Source organism: Phytophthora sojae, assembly GCF_000149755.1.
Source record: "Phytophthora sojae unplaced genomic scaffold PHYSOscaffold_1, whole genome shotgun sequence".
In the NCBI taxonomy this organism is placed as follows: domain Eukaryota; phylum Oomycota; class Peronosporomycetes; order Peronosporales; family Peronosporaceae; genus Phytophthora; species Phytophthora sojae.
Window position 1 is genome coordinate 5698683 of NW_009258115.1, and position 22621 is coordinate 5721303.

The following is a 22621-nucleotide window of genomic DNA, read 5'->3' on the forward strand; positions in this document are numbered from 1 at the left end:
CCTTCGTCCTCCTTGGTCTCCTCTTCCTCGGAGCATAAGATCTTCTGCAGCTCGGCCGGGTTCTTCTCAGTTTCCTGCTGCTGAAGAGGTGGCAAGGCGGTGATGCTTGCCCTGATCTCGCGTTGGTGCATTGAAAAGATCTACAGCACGCATGTGCGTTAATTTAGCACCGTTAGATGTCAGCATCAACGAATCAGCGAAGCGTCGGAACAAGTTCTTTCTCACCTCGTGCAGAAGTTGAAACAGCAAGTCAACTTCGAGTCCCATGGCGATTGTTATCCCTTTCGTATGCTTTGTTGTGTCCAACCCCATCGATACAACCTGGATACCAAACGAAGTGGTTTGGGCAACGTTTACGACATCCTCGAATGGCACCACCGTCGTGCGCGCGAAAACGGGCACCATTGTCCGATAAATCAAATTGCTGCCGAAACAATAGCAAATTCACAGTTTTGGCATAACGAAAAAATCAGTTAGCTCTAAGACCCTGGGGAGATATAGCTGGGCAAGCACTTACCCATAGGTGACGTGAAGTGTGACGGGAATGCCGTTCACCATGCAAGACGCCTCGTATAGAAGCACATTGTTACTGCGGAGGAATAAGGCAAGTCAGAAGTTATATCCTGGTTTTATCAAAAAGAGCACCTTTCTGTTGCCGTCTTACCTGTCATCGGGAGCTGACGGGTTGAAGCTTGAAACTTGAGCACCATCTCTGTCAAAATAGTTAAATTAGATAGGTAAACTCTTACGACGACTAACTGAAACCGAGGGAACTTACACTTCCATGATGGCTCGAACAGCACGAACTCGCAGAGCTTGCACAGCTTCCACTCGAGCAGTCACCTGCTGCTGCTTTTCTTCAATTTTTGCTCTCAACCTTACCTCACAGTCTTCCTTACACACCCGCCAAAGGTTTTGCACCAGTTCAGAAATCATCTCTCCATAGATCTTGCCAGCTTGACTCGGTGCTTCTTTGTCGGTCGATGGTGAACTGTCAATAGGTTCTGGTTCGTGGGGAGAAGGGACCTTTTCTTCCTGGAGCGCTGTATCACTGTCACTTATTGAGATAGCATCCGCGCTGGGAGCCGCTGCGCCTGTGCCACTTTTTGCGGCTTCGCCGCTCGTAGCATCCGGTGCATCTGTAAGCTTGATTCCATACCTTTTCAAAGTCGGTTCCAGCAGCCCGATCAACAGAGCGCATGCAAATTCTTGGTCGTACGCGTACGTCTCCAAGGGGATGCATAGATCCCTCATGTTCACCTTCATTTCGCTAATAAGCCAGCAAACACTTCGTCAGTTTCAGGTCAAACAGTTTTGCCACAAGACAGACACAACACTCCACCTGCTAAACGCTCTTTTCAAGTCAGCAACATATCCTTCATCCAGCTCTGCGTTCTCAACTATCAGGTCACAACATCAGTTTAAACAAGATGCCTTCAATGAAGAAGCTACCTTATAGCAACCCACAAGCCACCAACGCACCTGAATCCATGGAGTTTTCTGGAGTGGACATGTACAAATGACTCAATGGCAGACACTGGCTAAGCAGAGTTGACTGCAGGGCCCCCAGCAGTTGGTCCAAAGCATACTTGTGCTGCTGATTGTGATCTTCTCCAACCCACAAGCTGCTTCTCCCAGTGGACATCATGCCACCGAGCAGCTTGTTCTCGTCCGACACCAGCGTGCAGATGTCCACCACACGCAGCTTCGACGGAGACACTCCGGCATGTACAAAAACATTGAGGAACGTGGCCGTATTGGCCATGCCGTGGGCCACAGATTCCTGCGTCACTTTCTTCCGGAACAGCACCGAGTTGGCGTGCTCTTCGGTCACCAAGAGGCCTTTGCCGATGCAGACAGTGGCGATCAGCTCCTTGATGACCTCCCAGGCACGGTCGGGTCGGATCTGCACCTCCAAAATGGTCCACTGGCTCGGATCTTTCTCCACTGGCAGCTTTGCCATCCACAGAGGCACTGCTCGCTTGTCTTCGGACGTCACAGCCGCGCGGATCTCTTCCGGGTCCAGGAAGTTGAAGTCCGGGTGGTCCTTCACGGCGCTCTTGTTCTCCTGCTCCATCGGGTCTGCATCCCGAGTCGTCTTGCTCATGCCGAACTCGTCCTCCTCGTTCATGGCAGCTACGGTGGCGCCCCGTTGTCAGCGATCGCTGATTGAGTCTCTTGGATGTTTCCGCTGATCTGTCGATTCGGAGCCGAAATTAGGATGATGGTGTGGGCCACGTAAATTCTTTCTTCCGCTTTACAGTTGTAGGTGGCGCAGAAAAATAAAGTGATGGCCAAGATTGAAGAGGTGACGGAGCACGGCGGCGGAGACGAGCGCTGGAAGGCGCAGCGCCTCGAGCTCAAGCTCGACGGAGAGGTATACCTGGGTGGCTATTAACCAACTTAAGGGTTGGAAACCCTTGAGTAGGTCTGTATTGGGTGCTGACAGTAGTGATGATGACGCAGATTCAGCAACTGAAGGTCGCACTGAGCGAATTGGACACGGTGAAGCCGAACAAGGTAATGCTCCCACGGATGATAATGGCACAGGTGCATCATTCTTACTCCAGCGACCTGAATTCTAGACGACGTACACCAAGAGAGCGAACGTGTTCTTCCTCGACAGGCGAGACGCCATTGTCAAGACCAAGAAAAGTAAGTTTGCGGCGCTTTGATTCAGCCTATCTGGTGGCAGCGGTTGGACTCACTCTTTTATTAACGCTGCAGACGAGCTGAAGGAGAAGGAGAAGAAGCGGCACGATGTCGGACTCGAACTGCGCAACTCGTCGAAGTAAAGTGTTCACTTCAGTCCGTTTGTTCCACTTCAACTGCAACTGCATGAAGCCGAGGTTAGCAAGGGTGCGTATCGGTTCGCTGCTACGCCATCACGACAATCGGCCCTGTGTCACTTGCCTCAACATAGAAACTCAAACGGATTCATTGGATTGTATCAAGTCCAAAATCCGAAGGCAAGGGCGCGCCAGTCCGCCACGGAATAAAGTCGTTTGAAACTGCGTAGACTTGCAATCCGAACGGGACAACAAGGGTTAGCAATCACATCCACATTTCATGAATACGAATATCGATTAAAAAAAACACTCTGCAAAGCGTTTAGAAATGTTTAACATTTCTAGGCTGCTCAACAAAAGCACGCTGCGGCACCATCGTGGTGTCATCATCTCGTGAGCAGCGTGTCGCTGGTGGAGGAGGCTCGATGGCGCAGCCGTGATTTCGCTGGCGAGCTCGCGAGAGACTTGTGCACGGTCGAAAGGAACTTGGCGTCCACGTAAGCGGTCACCAGGTCATGCACTTCTTGCGCTAGCAACTCCCGCTCCTTGCGAAGCACCTCGACCTTGTCAGCGTGGGCCGTGATGTTGAACAGGAAATACACGTTCTCCGCAATGGAACGGCTCTCCTCCAGCACACGAATGTGCGAATACAGCAACAACGGCAGCCCCACGGCAAGCGTATACGCATACGCAGAGCCCAGAAAGAACCAAGTGGCGAGAATTAGCACCAGCCAGTGTACGGGCACCAATACACTGCAGCAGGAAAACAAGAGTTAGAGGGAGGCATTGCCACCAGGAATTTATTGCAATCAGTTCACTCACGCTGCAGCGAAGATCTTAAACATGGACTTGGATTCCACGAAACCAGCAAGACTGTTCATCTTCGTTCCTGCATAACACAAAATCATGCAACGGCGCAGGAGGTCAGATTATATAGACACGACCACCCGAACCAAACCACTTACCAATAAAGTAGTAGGGGAGATTCAGCAAAAGACCGGGTGTCGCTAGCGGTAGCAGCACCAGCAGGTACAGGATTCGCCCCAGGAAAAGTTGCAACAGCGATTGCTCCTTCGGCACCGAAAGATTCACTTCCTGGTCCTTCAGGCGCAGTTTTTCGAGCTGCTCTTTGTATCGCAGGACCTTCTCGCGGATTGCGGCGATGCTTTCTTTTTGCTCCTCGTCTTTGGACTGTTTCTCCAGCATGTTGATAATGTACTGTGTCAAGCGAACCTCCTTGTTAGCGTCGATGGACCCAGGCGTGTTCAAGTACAAGCGCCGCATCATTCTCGCCGCGTGGATGGTGCTGAAGTCGGACGCGTTCAAGGTCACATCATGCATCCTCTCCTCGAGCTCATGCGTCAGGCGCTTCACCTCGCTGTGTTCATCCTGCTGGAAAGCCTCGCTTTGAACTGTGTCTGGCGTGATCACCATGGGCGGTCCAAACTCCAAGGTCATCTGGCTCCGGAAGTGGTCCTTGTTGAAGTAGTTGAGCCCCAGGGGAATGATCGGAATGGCTTGATCGTAGTGCTTGGCAAAGCCCGTCGCCACGCGCACCACTCCCGTGCGCAGCGAGAGCATCTTGGGCGCCGTGTAAGACGTTCCTTCGGGAAAGAGTACCATGACGTTGCCTTCAGCGAGCACTCGCCAGGTGTGCTCGAACATGGCCTTGTTGGCGGCTTCCAGCTGCTCAGGGGTCTTGTCCGAGTCCACGTCAGCCAGAGTAGCCTCTTTGCGTCGTGGTCGGTACACGGGCACAGCGCCAAGTTTCTTGAGGATGAAGGCGGCGATGGGGTTGCTGAAGAGCGAGCCCTTGGCCCAGACGTACGGGTTGCGGCCGTGGCTGGCCGCCTCGGTCATGACCAGGATGGCGTCCACGAGCATGTTGGGGTGGTTCGGACACAGGATAACGGGCCCCTCGCGCGGGAAGTTGTTGAGACCGTACACCACGATCTTGCGGAAGTACGTGTGGAGCAGCAGCCGCAGGAAGCGCGCCACGATCTTGTAGCTCTGCGTGAGCAGCACGAGGAGCGCCAGCGCGATCCACAGCAGAGTCGACAGCATGGCTGGCTATTACTTGGTAGTTCTTATTGTGGTGTGGTGCTTCGTCCTGAGGGCGCAGAGAGAGCGGCGGTGATGCAAGGCGGCGGGCGCGATGCCGTAAGCGCGGCGCTGAGAAATGATACTTTCTTGCTGCGCTTCACAGAAGCCACCCATGATGACGTCGCGGGCGACTCGTCATTCGCTCGTGTGGACCACTCCAACCATACCTGCCAGAACGGATCTCAATCCATTTCAGCGGGAGTTGTGTAGAATACTCCAATGTGGACAGTCGCGCCCTTTTTTCCGACAAGACGACACCTGTGCCCACGCGAAAGTCGCGCCCTCAGGTCGGACCATGCTGGCGAGCATTGCGTCCGTCGATCGCCGAAGGTCGCCGATAATGCACACGTACCTGTAGCCCAAAGTGTAGGTAGTGCTGCGCCCGTGTGCAACCAACTACCCTTCCCAGTGGGGACGGGATCAATTCAACAGCGGCAGCAAGGGCACCCGCGACGGAGCGGGGCTCGAGGCGCGACTTGTTCTTTTTTGTGAGGCCGATCACATCGTGTGCACGTGCGAGGCGGACGTTCCCTATGCTGCAGTATCGTGGGACGCGCCAGCGCTCCTGGCTCCACCAAGCTTCCGATCTCGAGCTCGGCTCGTAGACTTCGAGCAGCGCTCAACGCTCGACGCTCGACGCTCGACGAGCACATGACCCCCGGCGGCAAGTGCAAGGCGGTTGCAAGCTTGCGGCCTTCGCCTTGTAGCCGGTCGGCACAGTCTGAGCTCCGTCCTTCTCGCGCAGCAGGCCTGCAAGCCTGACAGTGCAGGATATTAGCGCTGGTTTCTGAAGCAAAGCATGCTTGCAGTTTCAAAGAGTAACGTGGGCGTCCTGCGTTGCAGAACGGTTGTTGCCTGTCTGATCTGCGAGGCTGAACTAACGCCGTGAGTGCCCTGGCCAACTTGTATCAGCGGCGCAGCTGGTGAGCCCCAGGGCCGAGCTCCGAAACCACACACGGGTCCAGGTGGTTGCAGCCTTCGGTGGCCCAGCCTGGCGTAACTCGGTCGTGGCGACGCAAACGGGCCACGGCGGATATCGCACACGGTCGCATATCGGGCGGGCACACCATCCAGCCAGAGCCCGCTATCCAGCGTCCCCACGTGCTGCAGTCGGTATTTCCAGCCCACCACCCCACGTCACTCCCCGGAGCCGACGTACACAACCCCGCGCGCTGCAGCAGCCAACTCCAGCCTGCCCTGCACGTTGTACCATATCCCCGCGCTGCGACGCCTGTCCAAACGGCGGAGAGCAAGGCGACGAAGGCCCCCCCCCCCCATCGGCGAGCAGTGCGCCATTTAACGTAGCGTAGCGCAGGGATCCGGACGAGTGCAGTAGTCGAACATGAACTTCCAGAGCGGGGTGCAGGTGTTCATCCCGGCGGCGCTCAACAGGCCAACGCACACGCTCTACAGCATCTGCATGCTGGTACAGCCCACGAACCAGGAGTGGACAGTCAACCGCCGCTACTCGCAGTTCCTGCAGCTTCGGAAGGACATCCAACACAAACTCGGCACGCGCGGCGTCTCGTGCGCGAACTGCGCCAGCTTCAACCGCGCCATCAGCAAGTTCCGCTTCCCGGGAAAGTCGCTGATGCGGACCAACTCGGTGGTGCGCCACCGCGTGTCAGCGCTCCAAGACTTCCTCAAGCTGCTCGTGGGGCGCACCTACAACGATCTCCCCAAGTGCGGCATCTGCGGCGATGAGATTAAGGACTTGATGCGGCCGTTCCTCATCCGAGGAGCACAGCCGATGAACGGGTCCATCCTGCCCAAGATCAACAAGTCGCTGTCGTTGGAGTCGTACGCCGTGGTGGAGCAGCCGGTGATGCCCGTCCCGGAACCGGCGCCGCCCATTTCGCCCTCGTTGATGGGCCGGGAGCTCTTCAGCGCCAGCAAGTCGTCGAGCAGGCCCATTTTCACTCAAAGTCAGATTTCAGGCGGCAAGTCCATCTTCTCGCGCAGTAAGGCGATGATGAGTACGCGGTCGGACGATGCGTCCACACAGCCGAACGAATCCGAAGACCCCATTATGGACTACTCGGACAGCGACGACGACGGCTACGGCAAGAAATATGATGATCAGCGCTGCTACGATGAGGGCGTACCGCTCGAAGAAGCGATGAAGCAGGTGGTGGTGCCCAAGGGAACTCGTCTCACGTGCGAAGAAGTTGTTGTCCGGCTCACATCCATGTGGGCGTCTTACGACCTGGATGAGGCGCTTTCATCCTTGCCGCCCGAACGTCTTTCGCAACAAGCCTTTTTCTCTGTCGACGATAAGGAATACGCGTTCTAGGTGTGGCGTTGATAGTGCAATTTTGCTTTCCGCCTCTTGGGGTAGCTGCTAAGCCGGCCAACAGTGCCGCATCGCCCCACAGGAAGGGCGTTGTGCAAACTAAATATGAAGCAGTCAAGTATAATATCAATGCGATCAGCATGGGTTGCCATCATCAACCTTCTTCTTTTCATCTTCTTGTGGTTACTAATCGCCAATCAAGACGAAAACAAAAGGAACGAAGAATCACTAGGTATCGTTGTCGGTTGATTCTCCATGCTCGCTTGTCGAACATGCTCCAACACAAGTTCACCATCTATAACTTCTCCGGGTCAGCGATGCCCGTAGCGACAACGGAGACGCGCAGCTTGCCATCCAGCGAGTCATCGAACGTCGAGCCGAAGATAATGTTGGCGTGAGGGTCGTCCAGTTCCCTCGTCACCCTCTCCGCAGCTTCGTCGACTTCAAACAGCGTCAGATCGGAGCCTCCAGTGATATTTACGATCATGCCCTTGGCGTCCTGCGCGTTGCGAAAGAAAGAAAGCATGAATAAGATACTCGTTAACACAAACATAATAAGAGTTACCAAACTTAAGTGGTGGAAATCAGTGTGTACCTTGATCGAAATATCTCCTAGAAGAGGGTTCGCCAACGCATCCTCAGCTGCACGCTGCGCCCTACAAGCGACCGCAAACACAAGACCAGTTAGCCTATCGTCTCACCTGCCTATAATCGTCGATAACAGCCAGACGCACCGGTTCTCTCCATCGGCCTCTCCACTTCCCATCATGGCGTTTCCCATATTTTGCATCACCTGCGGTTACAACGATCGCCATGCGAAGTTAGCAGGGATACCGCCCAACGGACAAAGACAAATTTACGTACCGACTGAACATCCGCGAAGTCGAGGTTAATGAGACCAGGCATCACCATCAAATCAGAGATATTCTTGACGCCGTCTAGGAGCACGTTGTCCGCCATCCTGCATTAAAGAAACAAGCATCGTTAGAATTACTCAGCATCGATACCTCCTCAACCAAAACCGCGCACCGGAAAGCATCCATCAACGACGTCCGCTCGTTCGACATATTGAACAAGTTTTGGTTCGGAATCACCAGCATTGTGTCCACGCTATCCTTCAGCTCAGCGAGGCCCTGTGCTGCCAGCTTCGCACGGTTGTTGCCTTCAAAGCGGAACGGCTGCAATGTGTGATAATAAATCGGGATGTTAGTGCATGATGCTAATTGAATCGCAACGCATCCCCGCTACACACCTTCGTGACGACTGCCACCGTGAGAATACCTGCGTCAAGAGCTGCCTGAGCAATGACAGGAGCTGCACCTGTGCCAGTTCCGCCGCCCATGCCTGCAGTCACAAACATCTGCACACAGATAGAGATAGTGGCGTAAGCAGCTACTTGGTCCACCACCAGCTTTACTTGAAAAGTCAACGCAACGAACCATGTTTGCACCTTGAACGCGTTCTAGAATCTCATCGATCGACGCGTCCGCTGCTTCACGGCTGGATTAACACGACGGAAAACAAAACGCTTAGTCTAACTGATACCCTTTGATAATCCAACACCCTGTGATAGCCGTAGCCCGAACACGCACCCAACTTCGGGGTTGGCGCCACACCCCAGACCTCCTGTCAGCTCAGGGGCCATCTGAACGCGGTTCTCCGTCAAGGTCGTACGCAAGTGCTGTGCATCCGTATTGCACACCAGGAACTCGACGCCCTGCAGGCCGCGCGCGATCATGTTGTTCACTGTCCATGAAAGTCCATAACTGGTTAGAGACTTTGGCCAGCTTGCAGCATTAGCCATTTCTATCGGTCTATACGAAGCTTCTTACCAGCATTTCCTCCAGCTCCGCCCACACCAACGACCACAATCTTGGGCGCGAAGGCTGACAAGTCCGTCACGGGGTGGTCCTGCGTGAGCCATAAGGGCTGCGAGGAGCTTACGGCCGGCGGCACAAGCTTCTTCTCCACTACTGGAGGCGCCACCGCGCTCACATCGGTTGGCGACACAGGCTCTGCCTCCTCCTCCACCTTGAGCGCGTCGTTTTCGTCCTTTTGAGCCTTCTTGAAGCCCTATCAATCCATTGACGCGCAAACATTCGAGCTCAGAGCCTACAACACGGCGCTTTCCACAGAGACAGCGCGCAAATTACCATGCGCAACGCAGCGGCAGCCGCGTCGGTAGCTTCGGTGGAGAAGGCGAGGCGCTGGGTGGCAGCCTGGTTGCTGTGGCGCACGCGCAGCAGCGCCGTCACCGCTGCCTTCATCATCGAATCGGAACTGGATCGCCACAAATGAAGTATGATTTTCTATTGTGAATTTCACGTTTCGGGGGGAAATTTATGTAGCCATGTCTTGTTCCTGCCTGCGCAGCTCGTCCACGTTAGCCTTGATGTAAAGCAGCACCTCCGCCTCGGTCAGGTCCAACTGCACGCCGTAGTTTCGTCCTACAAAGGTGCTGAAGGTGTCCACGTCTGAGCACAGCAGTCGACCCGTGTCGGTCCAGATGGCGACGTCGCTGATCACGAGGTTTGACGAAGTGGGCAAGTTGAAGCTGTTTCGAGCCACATGCAATGTTTGTTATCCAATCCTCTCATCGACGACAATAGCTTGTGCGGGTCTTACCCGTGCAACCTCATCAGCTCAGCAGCGTCGTTGGGCCAGCGGTCGGTCCTTGATGGGCGTTTGGTTACCTGGCAATCGGGCAAAACCGCGGCCAGGATGTCTGCAAAAGCGAACCGGGTTAACAGATTGAAGCGGGTAGTGCAAGGAGAGACTATCGTACCAAGTAGGCGGTCGCAGATAGCGTACTCCTCGCTGCTCACGCGCCCAGCCAGTGTGTAGTGAACCATGCTCAAAAAGAAGACAACTGGCAACCCGGAAGCACACAACGAAAGCAACTGCGCTCAGAATAGTTTATACTGGGAACACCCGACGAATGAGGGGGTGGACAGCTCCCAACGGATTAATTGGACGCGTAAGCGTAACCTGGCGCAACCTTCGTGCTACACCAGCCAGAAGGATGTCGACCGAGCAGGTTCAACGGCAACTTTCAGCAAGGCAGACTGAGGCAGGAAATGCACGTCAACAGACCCATGTACCAGCTTCAGAAAGTGAACTGCGGCACGCGCGATATTCATGGGTGTGGCCCTCGCAGGGGCCACAGTTCTCCCTTATCATGGCAATTAACACCGGTACCATCACCAGCGTTTTATACCACTGGTGTTCCCAGCCAAGTCGAAGACGACCTAGTGGTATTCTTACATGATCGCTCTACTGTTGCGCGTTGGCATTCCCGTTGGCGTTCTCTCTTCGCTTCTTGGCTTCGGCGCCAACGCGCTTAAACTTCTTGCTCTCCGTTTTGGTTTGGCCACGATACTTATGTTTATCCCAGCGTGACATTTGCAAGGAGTCACGGCAACCAGTCCCGCCTTCCCAATGGCGAGAGGCTGTCTTCTTCGCTGCAACATCATTGCCACAGGAGCACACTTTCACTGAGCTCGACTGTTCTTTCGAGCATAACCCGCATATCATCCGGCTTGCAAACTTCCCCAGGTTGGCTTCGGGGCAGTCGCTCGAATCGTGGCATACGTCGCACGGGAACGCTTTGCCGCAGCATTGGAACCGAAACCATCGCAACGAATGCTTGTAGTGATCGCACGCTCCATTACGCGGAAGCGGCTGGCCCAGCACGAACGTTTCCGTCGGTTCCTTGGCTCCTTTCTTGCTGCCCCTCGCCGCCTTGACTGCGGAACGATCGGGTGAGTTGCTTCGCCTACTGCTTAATCCTTCTAGCTGGCCTGCCACGAAGCGCTTTGCCATAACAGCGAGCTTGATGTGGCAAGAAAAGCAGGCTTGTTCAGACCGCTGCCTCGGCGCAACTCTCTCCAGCAATGCTTCGCATCCGCAATCTAGGCAAGTGGCCAGCATGTCGGATGGGAGCACATCAACAATGGAGCAGTTCTCGGTATCCACGTAGGCAAGCACATTGCTCTGCGAGTGAGCGAATACGGGCCTCATGAGAATGTGGTGGAGCACGCTGCATCGAGGGCACCACTTCTGGATCGCTGGGGAGTCCAAGCTGAGGGTAGTGTCAAACTTGAGGGGGCAGTTGTCGCACTCAATCTGGCAAACAAGTCGATGGGCGACAAGCGTTCCAACCTCATGCAGAAACAGATCGTCGAGGCAAATTTGAGTACCCTTGACGTCAGGTTCAGTCTCAACCGCCACGCGCTTCTCTGGGGGAGTGATCTTCAAGTTTTGGACATACCCTTCGTTTTTGTCTGCATCAGTTGCGTTCTTCTCTTCTTGCACCTGTTCTTGCTTTTGTTCAATCTTTGCTGCGGCAGCAGTAGTGGGATCCACACCACGCTTGACGAGCTCGCATAGCATCTTAAACCGGTCAATACACTCATTCAGAGAGCGGCCTTCCACTTCGCTGGCTATACTCGTCCAGCGCTCCTTCTTGTCCATTGACGCCGGGTATTTCTTCAGGGCCAGATCAAGTGCACGCTGTTGTGCTTCGGACCACTCGCTGCTATCGTCGCCTTTAGGAACGACATGTTCAACACTGGATTCCTCAGTTGCGGTGACCTCTGCCGTCGTATCCGATACAATCTCCAATGCTGCTACCGCAGTTTTAGTTGGAACACCCAACTGCGCCACAACAGCACGCCGCGGGGGATCGGATTCCTTTTTAGCACCCTTGACATCATGTGAGAACTTGCATTTGTCTCCATCACGGCACTTGTGCTGTGCGAAAAACTTGCATTTTCGGACACGGGTTTTCATTTTCTTCTTCCGTTCCGCAGCTGGTGTTGCTGTGTCCGACGATTCAGGCGGTTGGGCTGGGTCGGCTTCCCTAACAACCGAGGTGTCATGCGCATCTGGTGCATCCAACGCTTCGTCACCACCCCCTTTCTTCAGCTTTTCTTGCTTCTTCACGTGCGAGAACTTGCAGTTTTCGCCGTCTCGGCAGGTGCCTCTGGCGAAGAAGCGGCACGGTCGTTGGCCGCGTCGCCTTTTTGGTTTCTTCTCAACCGTGGTCGGGGTCTCCTCGTCAGCGGCAAGTGTCGCCAGTGCATCGCCATCAGTGTTCGTATCTGCTGGAGATGCTCGCTCCTTTTCCTCTTTGATCTCGAATGGTTCAATAATCCTCCAGAAGTTGTTATCCACCCACGTCAGCAGCTTCCGCAGCGAGAAACCTCCGCACAGTTGTCTCGCGCGAGCGCTCACTGCAGCATTCAGCGCTTCCACCTGCTCGCTCGACAGTCGGCTGCTCCACTGAGCAAAATCCACCCGAGCAACCTCCGCCGGGTACTTTCCAGGCAGGGTCATCACCAGCTCCACTTGGCCTTTCAGTCGCGCAGGAAGCTCCGGATCCGACAGACTCAAGAAGAGCCGCACGAGCTTGTCTTGCGTAGCAGCGTCCTCACTCGCCAGCTGCAGGTGGTAGCGGCGCTCCAGCGCCATCCACTCCTTCTTGGCGGCGTCCGTCTCGCTCGCCAGCGCCTCCTGCCAGCTCGAGTCTGCCATCGTTCTTTGAAAAGGCAAGTTGGAAAATGACAAGAACGTCAAACAACGAAGCTCAGTGATTGGTGGGTTGCTGCGGAGAATTTCGCCGGAGCGACCGTTCCCAGAATATTCGATCAGGAGCTCACTATCCGAGCAAAAGCCAACGGTGCAATGGCCATGTGGAGCGTGCGTCTGCGCGGGCCTGGCGGCAAGCAAGTGGTGCTCAAAATCGACCCGGACGCGACCTTCAAGACCTTCTCCGGTTCGTAGTCTCAGTGATCCATCTACTCGCTGCTTGTATCTGACCGCCAAACGCTTTTGCAGAGCTTACGGCCGAGGAATTGGGTCTGAAAGCTACGGATTCGCCCACCTGTACGTTCCTGCCACTAACTGCACAACGCAGTGATAACTCTGATTCGCCCCAATATTTTGCAACGTAATTGCAGTTCGCAGAGGGTTCCCGCCCCGCGCGGTGGAGGCGGACGGCTCTGCGCTCGTCAAGTACGTGTTCGAGGCCAATGACACTGTGGTGGTCGACACGAACTCGGGTGCGGCAGCTCCGGTGCAGGCTGCTGCACCCACCACCAAGAAAGCTCCTGCGAGACCGAAGCGAGCTGCGGCAAAGAAACCAGCCGCGAAGGCCCCGAGAGGGGGCGTGCATACGCTTAACCCGCCGGCCACCACCACGAAGAAGAAGGCGCCGCCAAAACGGAAAATCACAGGCAACGGGCGCCAACTGGGCAGCTCGCTGGAGAGTAAGCCGCCAGAGGCTGCAGATGGAATTGAAGCTGGTGACGAGGAGCAGGAGCCACAGCGTAAATACCGCCGCAGTCGCGCGATCAACCTCACTTCCAAGGAGGACGTCGAGATCAGCCTGGTGAATGCCGTGAGCGGTCAATCTAAAGGCCGGGCAGCGAAGTTCTTCCGTGCGGCGACAAAGAATGCAGTGGAGCATCAATATGAGCTGACACTGGCCACTGCTCGACTAAATGCGGCGCTTTCGCACAATTACGAGATTGAAGAGCAATCGACTACCCGGCGCGCTGACGGTAGTGCTGCTAAACTTCGCGTGCGCTTCAAGGAGACGCCACGCAAGTGGAAGGAGGAGACAGTTGATCTACTGAAAACTGACGAGCTGCAGGCCATTTTGAAATATGTATTGCTGTCTGGTGGCGAGACCGGGCGTGAAATGCTCAAGCCTTTTAACATGGCCCAGGTATCCACGAGGGTCTTCTGGAGTATCGCGCGCTTGTACGATGGAGATGTGGCTGCTGGTTTGGCAGACCTTGTGCCCGATGAAGACTGGTCGTTTTTGGACACTCGAACAAGGTAAGCTTGCTTATCGCACGAATACTTGGAAATCCGTATTAACGTATTGTGTGATGCGGCGTGATGGGGCTTCCCATAGGGTGATGTCTGAAAAAGCTATGGAAGCAAAGGTGCGTTTTCGCTCGTTTTTATTCATCACTCTAGCCTGTTACATTGCCTAATGGTAATCTGTGTGCTGTACAGGCAAATGAGGAACAGTACAAGCTGTGGAAACAGGGAGGTGCTGGAGGCAGTCGTACATCACCTCGGCGCGCAGAGAGTAAGCCGGAGCCGAAGACAACAAAACGCTCTGCCGCCAAGGAGAAGAAACCTGAAGTTATTCACGTGGACTTGAGCGAAGAAGAAGCAGTCGAGCCAAATTATGCTGAGCCAAAACGTGAACCAGTAAGCCAGACTCCTGCTCTATCAGCCAAAGAAGCGACCCCCAAAACTCTGCGCACTGCAGCAGCGCAGGCTGCACTAGCTCGGTTCGACCGAAGTTCGCAGACGAGTGCTGTTGTATCCGCTTTTCTCAAGGATGATAGGCATCCCGCGCAGACTACGGCAATTTCGACCACAGTCGACGGCGTGGAAACGGAGTCGGAAGAGGAACTCGAAGAAGCCACAACGGTTTACTGTGATACTTGCAAGAAAGCGCGCATTCTTTCGGCAGAAGAAGCCAGTCATGCCGAGCTTGATAAGGATCCTTGGACTTGCGCCAACTTGGGAAAGACTGGACGAAGTGGTGGATGCGATGCTATCGATGACGAAGTCGCCCAGATCACAGGCGCTCCGATTGCCCAATGGCTGCAAAAGGCTAGCATTAACACTCGGCAGGAGCTGGCGGACGCCTCCATTGGGTCCACGATGCATGCTTTGGTGAACCCGCTGGACCCCTCCGCCCCGACAATGCAAGCTAAGCTTGAAAAGCTGATCGATGAGGTGAGTGAACTAATAATGCGTTGACAAGTGACGATTTGGCTAATCGTGTTTATTGTTCCTAGGCACGTCTCGATGAAGTGAACGACTGGATGTTGGAACTTGTTGGTGATGTCGAAGGGGTGCAGTGTCTCGAGGTTCAGAAGCTTGGCACACCTGCCGATCTGATAGCAACCCCCAGCGACTTGATCCTGGAGGCTGCTGGCAAGACTGCCCCTGTTTCTCTCGATACTGTCAGCGTCTGGCAAGCGCGTGCGCAACGTTTGGTGAACAAGCATCCATGGCTGGCGGAATGGCGCACGCTGTAAGCAAGACATCGGTCTCGAGTGCTGGTAATTGAAAACGAAATGAAGTTTATTTTTCTTTTCGCCCTCAGGTTTTCTGTCTTCTACACATTGCAGGAGGCAGCAAACAGCACATGCACGGCTCGAATGGGGCTGCCACTCGCCCTCATGGTGACCCCACCTATCGGCAATCCAGGACAACATCTTCATCTTCGCCGCTTTGGGTCGCCGTCACTTCCTCCTATTTCTTCTTCGCGTCTCACTGCCATCTGATGACTGGAGCCTTGAAATGCTAACTTGATGACTACTTAGTCGATCTTAATGGAGCTGTAGATCGTGCGAGTGAACCAGAGGCAAGCGAAGTAGCCAATGGTTCCCGTCAGGAAGAAAAACGTGACCGAGATCAGGAACATGTAACCGAAGTACAGAATGCCCGAAACAAACGCCGTGATGTTCAGCTTCGTGAAGAAGTACAGGAACGAGTACAGGAACAGGTACACAGCCGCGGAGCCCGAGGTGAGGAACGAACGCCACCACCAACGGTAGTCCTCTGCGCACAGCTGAAAGTAGCACATCACGACAGTCACCTCGGCGCAAGTAGCCACCAAGATCAGCAGCACGATGAACAGGAAGCCGAACACGTAGTAGATCTGGTGCAACCACAGCGCCGACATAATGAAGAACAGCTCAATGAACACGGCGCCGAAAGGCAGAATGCCGCCCACCAGGATGCTGAAAGGCGAGGAAAGGTACCACACTTGCTCCGGGATCTGACGGGCAATCTGGTTCGTGCGCACAGGCTGCTCAATTGCAGCGGCCTTGAATCCAAAGTAGCTGCCGAGGAACACGAGTGGCACCGAAATACCGAACCACAGCACCAGAAGCGCAAAAAGAGTGCCGAAAGGAACAGCCTGCGACGACGACTTGCCCCACAGCACGAGGTTCAGCAGGAAGAAAACCGCGAACAGCAGACCCGGGTACAGCACGGCCGTGAGAATCGTGTTCTTCTTCCAGTCCTTGCCGTTGAACATCTTGTACGTGCGCGAGGAGTGGTAGCCAGCAAAGCTTCCCATGAACACGAAAAGCAGCAGCAGCGTCGTCAGCAGCGAACCACGGTTGGCCGGAGACAGCAGACCCAGCAGCGCAATAACCATCGTAGACGCGCTCATGCAGCACACCTGGACACCGGTGCCCACAACCACCGAGAACAGCATAGGCGAGAGCTGAGGCGGGCGGAACACATCACCGTGAACAAGCTTCCAGCCAGACTCCTCCTGCGCCTCCTCCGTTGTCTGCACCTCGTTGTACCGGGCGATATCGCGATGCAGCGTGCGCAGCATAATCATAGCGATCATACCCGTCAGGAACAGCACGATCATGAGCGAGTTGATGATGGAAAACCAGTGGATCTGGTCGTTCGAGCTCTTGCTGCTGATAATACGGTCCCAACGCTCCTCCCAGACGATGTCCGACTTGACGAACTGCACGTCGTACGTGTAGAGCACGGTAGTCTCGCCCTCCGGGTTCAGGTACTGGTAGTTACCCTGCGACACCTCCTCAATGTTGACGAACTTGCCGCATGTGTCCGAGTCGAGCTCCTGGCCGGCCATGGGCTCGTTCTCGTACCTGTGCTTGATGGAGGTGGGCACGACTTCGAAGCCGACGACGCGCCACTTGGGCACGTCGCCGTCCTCCTCGGCGTACGGGTCCGCGTTGACCGAGATGATGATGCGCACGTGGTTGTACAGCAGGTACTTGCCGTCCTCGTCCACCTCGCCCACGGGGAAGCCGCGCTTGAAAGATCCGGCCTGCTGCGAGTCCGTCGGGTCGCGGTACAGCACGGGCAGGTTGTCCACCACCCACTGCACGTAGTACTCGTCCTTGATCATGTCGATGAAGGACTGCGACTGCTCGGACGTGTACGTCATGGGCTTGCACAGCACCTGGCAGATGGCGTCCTTCTCCATCTGCATGTTGTACAGCGAGTCCATGATGGCGTCGCCGGCCATGATTTCGCCCAGGTTCTCCTGCTGCTCGTTGGTGGCCGTGGGCTTGCAGAACGGCAGGTAGTAGTACTCGTACGGCACCAGCGTCTTGGTGGACGTGATCTTGTTCACGTTGAGGCGCACGGTCTCACCCGCGGCCCACGACTCGGGCGCCACGCCCGGCACGTAGAAGGCCGCGCTGGCCTCCTGCACCGCCAGCAGCGCGGCCAGCGCCGTCGCCGCCACGCACTTCATCCACATCGTAGCTCGGATTGGGAGGGGAGAGGAAGGGAAGGGGGGAGGGGGGAGGTGGTCAATTATCTGCCGCTCCGCTGTTTGTTCGCCGCTGGCTTCTTCGCGGTTTCGTGGGCGGATGAGGGAGTGCGCTGGAGTTGAGCTGCCACGAAGCCGTCGCAAGAAGGCATACCCCTGAAAACCAATAGCTGAACGGAAGGCAGGGTCTGCGAAACAGCATAAGATAGTGGGAGAGCTGCCATCGCACCTTTTTCGGCCAATGACGGCGTGTTAAGCGACGGTATTAGACAAAAACAGTGAATCAGCAAGTGCCACCTAGCTCATGTGCACCACACCAATCATCACGGACGAAACCCTCTCATTTCCGTTATCTACTGGACCCCTCCTCCACGGAGTTACCGCAAAAGGCGAAGAAGGCAGCCCCTCCTGCTGCAGTTGAAGCTGCTGCACCAGTCCGCCACTGCCGCGACCGCGCTCTCAAGAGGCCTGCGCGCAGAATCGATCTTTCTAGCCTGCTGAGAAAAGAGACGGGTCGGCCCGAATTCCGGCCGCGAGACCCACCCAACCCGCCGCGCTGCTTCCTTCAGCCTGGCGCACACTGCCGCAATTAGCCTGCGGTCATCCTCGCTCTGATTGGATCTACCGTTCGCTCGCTCGCTGTCTATTGTTATCGGTCTGCTGGCTGTGCTAAGAAGGCTCTGACCTCGCAGTCGCGAAAACCAGCGCCAACTGACGGAAAAGACCCCAAGCGTGACGACACTGCTTCCTTCCGGCACAACCTCTACAACCCCAGAAGCTATGGAGGTGGCGGTGGTCTCAGAAGCCGTCGTGTCCGAGGCGTTGCACCAGCTCTACAGCCCGCTGAGCTCGCCGCGGGTGCGTCGTCGTGCTGACTCACTGCTGCAGCAGTTCCAGCGCTCGCCCGAGGCTGCGCAGACCGCGCTGGGCGTGCTGCAGGCGCCTATTGTTGACACGGGGAACGCCGAGCACAATGCGTTGCTGCGAGCCAAGCGCGCGTTTGCTGCGTCGACGATCTACTTCACGGTGGCCTCGTACATTCGCAAGTACAAGATGGACGACCCGGCCAACTGGACACCGGAAGATCGTGCTCAGCACGAGGTGCTGGTGAAGGACTTCGGGCAGATGGCTCAAGATGTGTGGAATGTGCTGACGGGGCCGAACGGAACCCACGAGGAACTGAACGTGCAAACCCACTTGGCGCTGACGATCGCTGTCATCCTGCTGCGCTTCCACGAGCCGCAGGGCGACAGCACAGTCGTCGGAGCAGTGGAGTGGCTCGTGCAGAACCAGCAGCACCCGGTGAGTGACAACGTGACGGCTGCGCTAACTAATTTTGCAGTGCTGCTGACGCTGAAGGTCATCCCAGAGGAGGTTGACAACAAGCGAGTCAAGTTTACAAAGGTGAAACGTGCTCAATGCGAAGACATGGTTCAACAGTGTGCCGCACACGTGGTCCGGAGTGTGCTGCCGTCGATCGCTACAGCTATTGATGCGAGTGAAGACCAAGTGCAGTTGCGGGGCCTGTTGTTGCAAGCTTTTGCGAGCTGGGTGGAGCATGGAACGGTATTGCCAGCAGTTATTATCGAATGCGGGATGCTGGATCGCGCGTTCCGTGAGTCGTTGGTTCCAGCTGCTTCGGTGTATGCCCTGCAGGTTGTACGCGAAGTTGTTCGCGCCTGTCGCCATGATGAGCACGTGCAGCTCATGGAAATGGTGATGCACAACTTTGTGATGCTAGGAAAGCACCTCCAGGAGCGCATGGCTGCGTCAGCGAAAAGTATGGACTTTTGTCTTGCTGACTGCGCGAGAGCGATATCGGAGTGCGGACAAGCGTTCATCGTCTATTTTGTTGACTACACGCTCGACATGCGTCCCGGGTCTCTCGTTTACGAATTTTTGGACACTATTCTCTACTTCACGTCGTTGAACAACCTGGACATCTCGAACGAGACGATGGAGTTTTGGATTAATTTCCGCACGTACATATCTGGAAAGCACGAGCAACGCATGTACGTGTTTGAAACGTTCATCTCGCGGTTGCTGGTCATCCTGATAGAGCGAACGCAGTATCCCGAGGGTTTTGAAGCCTTTCCAGAAGCAGCGAAGGAGCTTTTCTTCCTGTACCGAAGCGAAGTGCGCAATGTGTTCCGAGCCCTTGCCACTGTCACGGTCGCTAGTGAGGACAAGTTCATTGTAGATGCTATTCATGCGATCTTCCAACAGTACGAAGCCGCCGAGTCGGGAGCGCCTTTGCCGCCGGATGTACGTATCCTCTTGAAATGTTTTCTGTGTAGGTAGTATGTTGTGTAGCGAACTAACTAATTTATTGTGTTTTTCCGCAGTGGTGGCGACGCACGGAAGTGTATGTGCACGCATTAAGCGCGCTGTCAAAATCGATTCGTGAAGAAGACACGTCGCTCGTTCCAAGGCTGTTCGAATGTTTGTCGCGAAAAGAGCCCTCGCACCGCGCGCTCTCGCGCACAGTCACCATCTTCCTTGGTGTAGCCGGTCATTGGTTTGCCCGCCATCCAAAGTACTTGGGGACATACGCTTTCCAAATTGTGTCGAATGGCTTCGAGCTCTCCGAGGACGGTTCTGGTATCCCTTTTAGTCAACATGGTCTAGAAGATCACGTGGGTGCTGTTGCCCTCCGCAAACTGACGCTTCGCTGTGGCTCGCACTTCTTCAATCCGCTGTGGATGGACGCACTGGTGAACCTGTACCGCTCGAACCGCGCTGCAGTAGGGGGACCGTCGCCGCCATGCTTGACGGGGAATAGCGCGAAGCTTATTGTCGACTCGATCTGCCATGTTCTCACGACGGTGTCGTACAAGGATGCACTTCCTGTAGTGGAGGAGCTTGGAACGATCATGTTCTCGGACCTTGCTTCGCGCTACAGCCAACTAAATCCTGACGACGAAGGCTCCATCGAGTTCCTGTGCGAAATGTTCAACCATCTCCTCGTGTTGGCCACACGGATTCCTCTCCAGATGGACCAAGAGGTCCCGCATCCAGTGCTGTGCGTGTTGCAGAAGCAGTGGGAGGTGTTGGCGACCATTTTGAGCGTGTACGGCTGCTGCGAGGAGGTCATTGAACCATTTTGTGCGCTGCTAGTAGGTGTTTTTGAATCATTGCGATCTCAAGCTTTGGAACTGGCATCCGCAATCATGCCAGTATTGCTGGAACAATTCTCGCGGAGCCATGACGGTAGCTATCTAAGCGTGATCAAAAGTATCATCGGGTGTGCTGGTGATGACGAGGCTACAGCAGTGAGCTTAACGCGCGTGATGGTGATTGTCAGCGAAAGCTCCATGAGCAAAATTGCGGCAGACGGCAGTGTTGATGAGCACCCTGGATTGACGGCCGCGTTGTTTTCTCTGGTGGCCACGTGCGGCACGCACCACCCGTCAATTCTAGTACAGTCGAATCAGTTGGAGGGTGTGCTGGCATTAGCGCTACACGCTTTCAAGTCGCAGAACCCCGAAGTTGGAGCCGCAACACTCGACTTTCTGCTCGAGTTGGGGTCGCTCTACGGTCAAATCCTGCGCACCCCGGAAGCTTTACTGCAGGGACCCGAGTTTGCCGGGAAACTCCTACTTCACCAGCAGATCCAAACGCTGTTCTTCGAGAAGGACGTGCAATACCACGTCCTCTTCGCACTCTTCAACGCCGCTGCAGGGGGCATGTCGCCGAACTTGATGGACAAGATCGCGGAGGTCGTTCGGTCATGCTGGGTGTACTTTGGCCGGCAGAGAAGTGAAGAGCTGATCCATCGGCTCCTATCCGACAGCAACTTTTTGGGGTCGCAGGTCAGCGAGCGTGCTCGAGCCGAGTTCCTTAATTACATCTCCACACCGACTTGTGTGGAAAACTCGCGCAAGTTTAAGCGTGTGCTAAACGCGTTTTGCGACCACTTCAAGCGCAACCTTACGGTTAGTGTGAACGGGGATGCAATGCCGTTGTAATCGGCGATGCCAATATCGAGACCAGCGCGAACAAAATGCATCGGGTGGTAAAAGCATAACGCGAGCACGCGAGCAGATATTTTTTAGGGATACGATGCAAAAAACTATCTCCTCTTCACGCTTGACCTTGCCAGCTGATCGTATCTACTGAAACGGGTTGCCAACGTCTTTCCACGTCGTTGTGTTGTTCTCCGTGGTGGCAGTGATCAAATGTCCACTCGAAGGGCGAGCAGCGTAAGGGGCGTCAGACCACTCCAAAATCTTCTCGCCAATGTCCTCCGCCTGTGCATTAAACACAAGCATCCGTGTGACTTCAAACACTAAAAAAAATACGCACGCATCTCTGGTTACCTTGGTCCAGGTAGAGAAGTCCGCATCGGCCATGAACTTGCGGTTCATCGGCGTATCGATCGTCAGCGGAAGCACGCCCAGCACGGACGAATCGTCCGGAAGCTCAGACCTGCACATGTTAACCGAAAAATTATCATTAGCGTGCCATAAGTCCACCAACACTGCAACACTTGATGATCATACACAGCGCTGGCGATCAGATGGTGGGTGGCCGCCTTGCTTGCTCCGTACGACACCATGCCAGGCGTAGCCTTGAGAGCAGCGGTCGCTCCCGTCAGCACTAGCAGGCCACCGGGTACCAGCAAATGGCTGGCCAAGTACGTTGCTACAGAGTCGCAAAGGTCTGTTAGAAACCGCGCAAACCACTTGAATGCCCTGCGTCCAACCTACCCAGGAAGGCCGACTCCAAGTTCTTGGTGTGCATGTCGCTCAAGTTCAGAAGAGAGTCCGCGTCGCGGATGCTGCCGCCAGCCCAGCCGCCAGCAGTGCACACGACGGTGTTCATCTTGCCATTCCTGCCCACTTTAAGTAAGTGTCGAGTACTACAATAGAGTGGCTGCACGTGAGAGGGTGAACGGACCTGCTGGAGATCTCCTGCAGCGTTTGCTCCGCCTGCTTGAGCGAGTTGCTTACAGGCAGCAGCACGTTGTTCTCGGCGTCCTCGTTGGCCGAGAATCCCACGGACGTGACGCCCCAAGACGCACGGGCGAAGTGTTTCACCACACCGCGGCCTAGCGCACCGGCGCCGCCAACAACGAGCAGCTTCTTGGACATTTGAGTTTCTAATCCGCTTTGACAATGCGGAGCCACAGGC

General features: G+C 55.3%; 10 protein-coding genes across 10 annotated transcripts; 3 read left to right on the forward strand and 7 right to left on the reverse strand.

Moving 5' to 3' along the window:
• Positions 1-2: 2 nt before the first annotated feature.
• PHYSODRAFT_436917 (hypothetical protein) lies at positions 3-1254 on the reverse strand (the record flags this gene model as incomplete). Its single annotated transcript, XM_009517192.1, has 5 exons — positions 3-140; positions 226-424; positions 518-589; positions 665-712; positions 779-1254. Coding segments are annotated over 5 exons (933 nt in total), but the record flags the coding sequence as incomplete, so codon positions are not given.
• A 45-nt stretch (positions 1255-1299) lies between these two features.
• On the reverse strand, positions 1300-2131 carry PHYSODRAFT_466760 (hypothetical protein; the record flags this gene model as incomplete). Its single annotated transcript, XM_009517193.1, has 2 exons — positions 1300-1400; positions 1483-2131. The coding sequence occupies 2 exons, from the start codon at positions 2129-2131 to the stop codon at positions 1300-1302; spliced, it is 750 nt and encodes a 249-aa protein (XP_009515488.1).
• A 963-nt stretch (positions 2132-3094) lies between these two features.
• PHYSODRAFT_349077 (hypothetical protein) lies at positions 3095-4853 on the reverse strand (the record flags this gene model as incomplete). Its single annotated transcript, XM_009517194.1, has 3 exons — positions 3095-3542; positions 3612-3678; positions 3755-4853. The coding sequence occupies 3 exons, from the start codon at positions 4851-4853 to the stop codon at positions 3176-3178; spliced, it is 1533 nt and encodes a 510-aa protein (XP_009515489.1). The 3' UTR covers positions 3095-3175.
• Positions 4854-6017: 1164 nt separating this feature from the next.
• On the forward strand, positions 6018-7185 carry PHYSODRAFT_343758 (hypothetical protein; the record flags this gene model as incomplete). The annotated part of the gene is made up of 1 exon (XM_009517195.1): positions 6018-7185. The coding sequence occupies exon 1, from the start codon at positions 6235-6237 to the stop codon at positions 7183-7185; it is 951 nt and encodes a 316-aa protein (XP_009515490.1). The 5' UTR covers positions 6018-6234.
• A 295-nt stretch (positions 7186-7480) lies between these two features.
• On the reverse strand, positions 7481-10037 carry PHYSODRAFT_309120 (hypothetical protein; the record flags this gene model as incomplete). The annotated part of the gene is made up of 13 exons (XM_009517196.1): positions 7481-7684; positions 7781-7841; positions 7920-7978; positions 8050-8146; positions 8215-8363; positions 8438-8545; positions 8625-8685; positions 8778-8931; positions 9018-9258; positions 9339-9446; positions 9568-9739; positions 9811-9910; positions 9971-10037. 13 exons carry the CDS (start codon positions 10035-10037, stop codon positions 7481-7483), a joined length of 1581 nt encoding a protein of 526 aa, XP_009515491.1.
• Positions 10038-10458: 421 nt separating this feature from the next.
• Positions 10459-12720, reverse strand: PHYSODRAFT_470556 (hypothetical protein; the record flags this gene model as incomplete). The annotated part of the gene is made up of 1 exon (XM_009517197.1): positions 10459-12720. One exon carries the CDS (start codon positions 12718-12720, stop codon positions 10459-10461), a length of 2262 nt encoding a protein of 753 aa, XP_009515492.1.
• A 150-nt stretch (positions 12721-12870) lies between these two features.
• PHYSODRAFT_343759 (hypothetical protein) lies at positions 12871-15314 on the forward strand (the record flags this gene model as incomplete). The annotated part of the gene is made up of 6 exons (XM_009517198.1): positions 12871-12961; positions 13024-13071; positions 13146-14028; positions 14108-14138; positions 14212-14949; positions 15012-15314. 6 exons carry the CDS (start codon positions 12871-12873, stop codon positions 15252-15254), a joined length of 2034 nt encoding a protein of 677 aa, XP_009515493.1. The 3' UTR covers positions 15255-15314.
• Positions 15315-15538: 224 nt separating this feature from the next.
• Positions 15539-17476, reverse strand: PHYSODRAFT_551943 (hypothetical protein; the record flags this gene model as incomplete). Its single annotated transcript, XM_009517199.1, has 1 exon — positions 15539-17476. One exon carries the CDS (start codon positions 17474-17476, stop codon positions 15539-15541), a length of 1938 nt encoding a protein of 645 aa, XP_009515494.1.
• Positions 17477-17850: 374 nt separating this feature from the next.
• Positions 17851-21456, forward strand: PHYSODRAFT_343761 (hypothetical protein; the record flags this gene model as incomplete). Its single annotated transcript, XM_009517200.1, has 2 exons — positions 17851-19753; positions 19834-21456. Exons 1-2 carry the CDS (start codon positions 18269-18271, stop codon positions 21454-21456), a joined length of 3108 nt encoding a protein of 1035 aa, XP_009515495.1. The 5' UTR covers positions 17851-18268.
• A 144-nt stretch (positions 21457-21600) lies between these two features.
• PHYSODRAFT_248383 (hypothetical protein) lies at positions 21601-22581 on the reverse strand (the record flags this gene model as incomplete). Its single annotated transcript, XM_009517201.1, has 5 exons — positions 21601-21738; positions 21808-21916; positions 21991-22132; positions 22198-22322; positions 22388-22581. The coding sequence occupies 5 exons, from the start codon at positions 22579-22581 to the stop codon at positions 21601-21603; spliced, it is 708 nt and encodes a 235-aa protein (XP_009515496.1).
• Between the last annotated feature and the right edge of the window lie 40 nt (positions 22582-22621).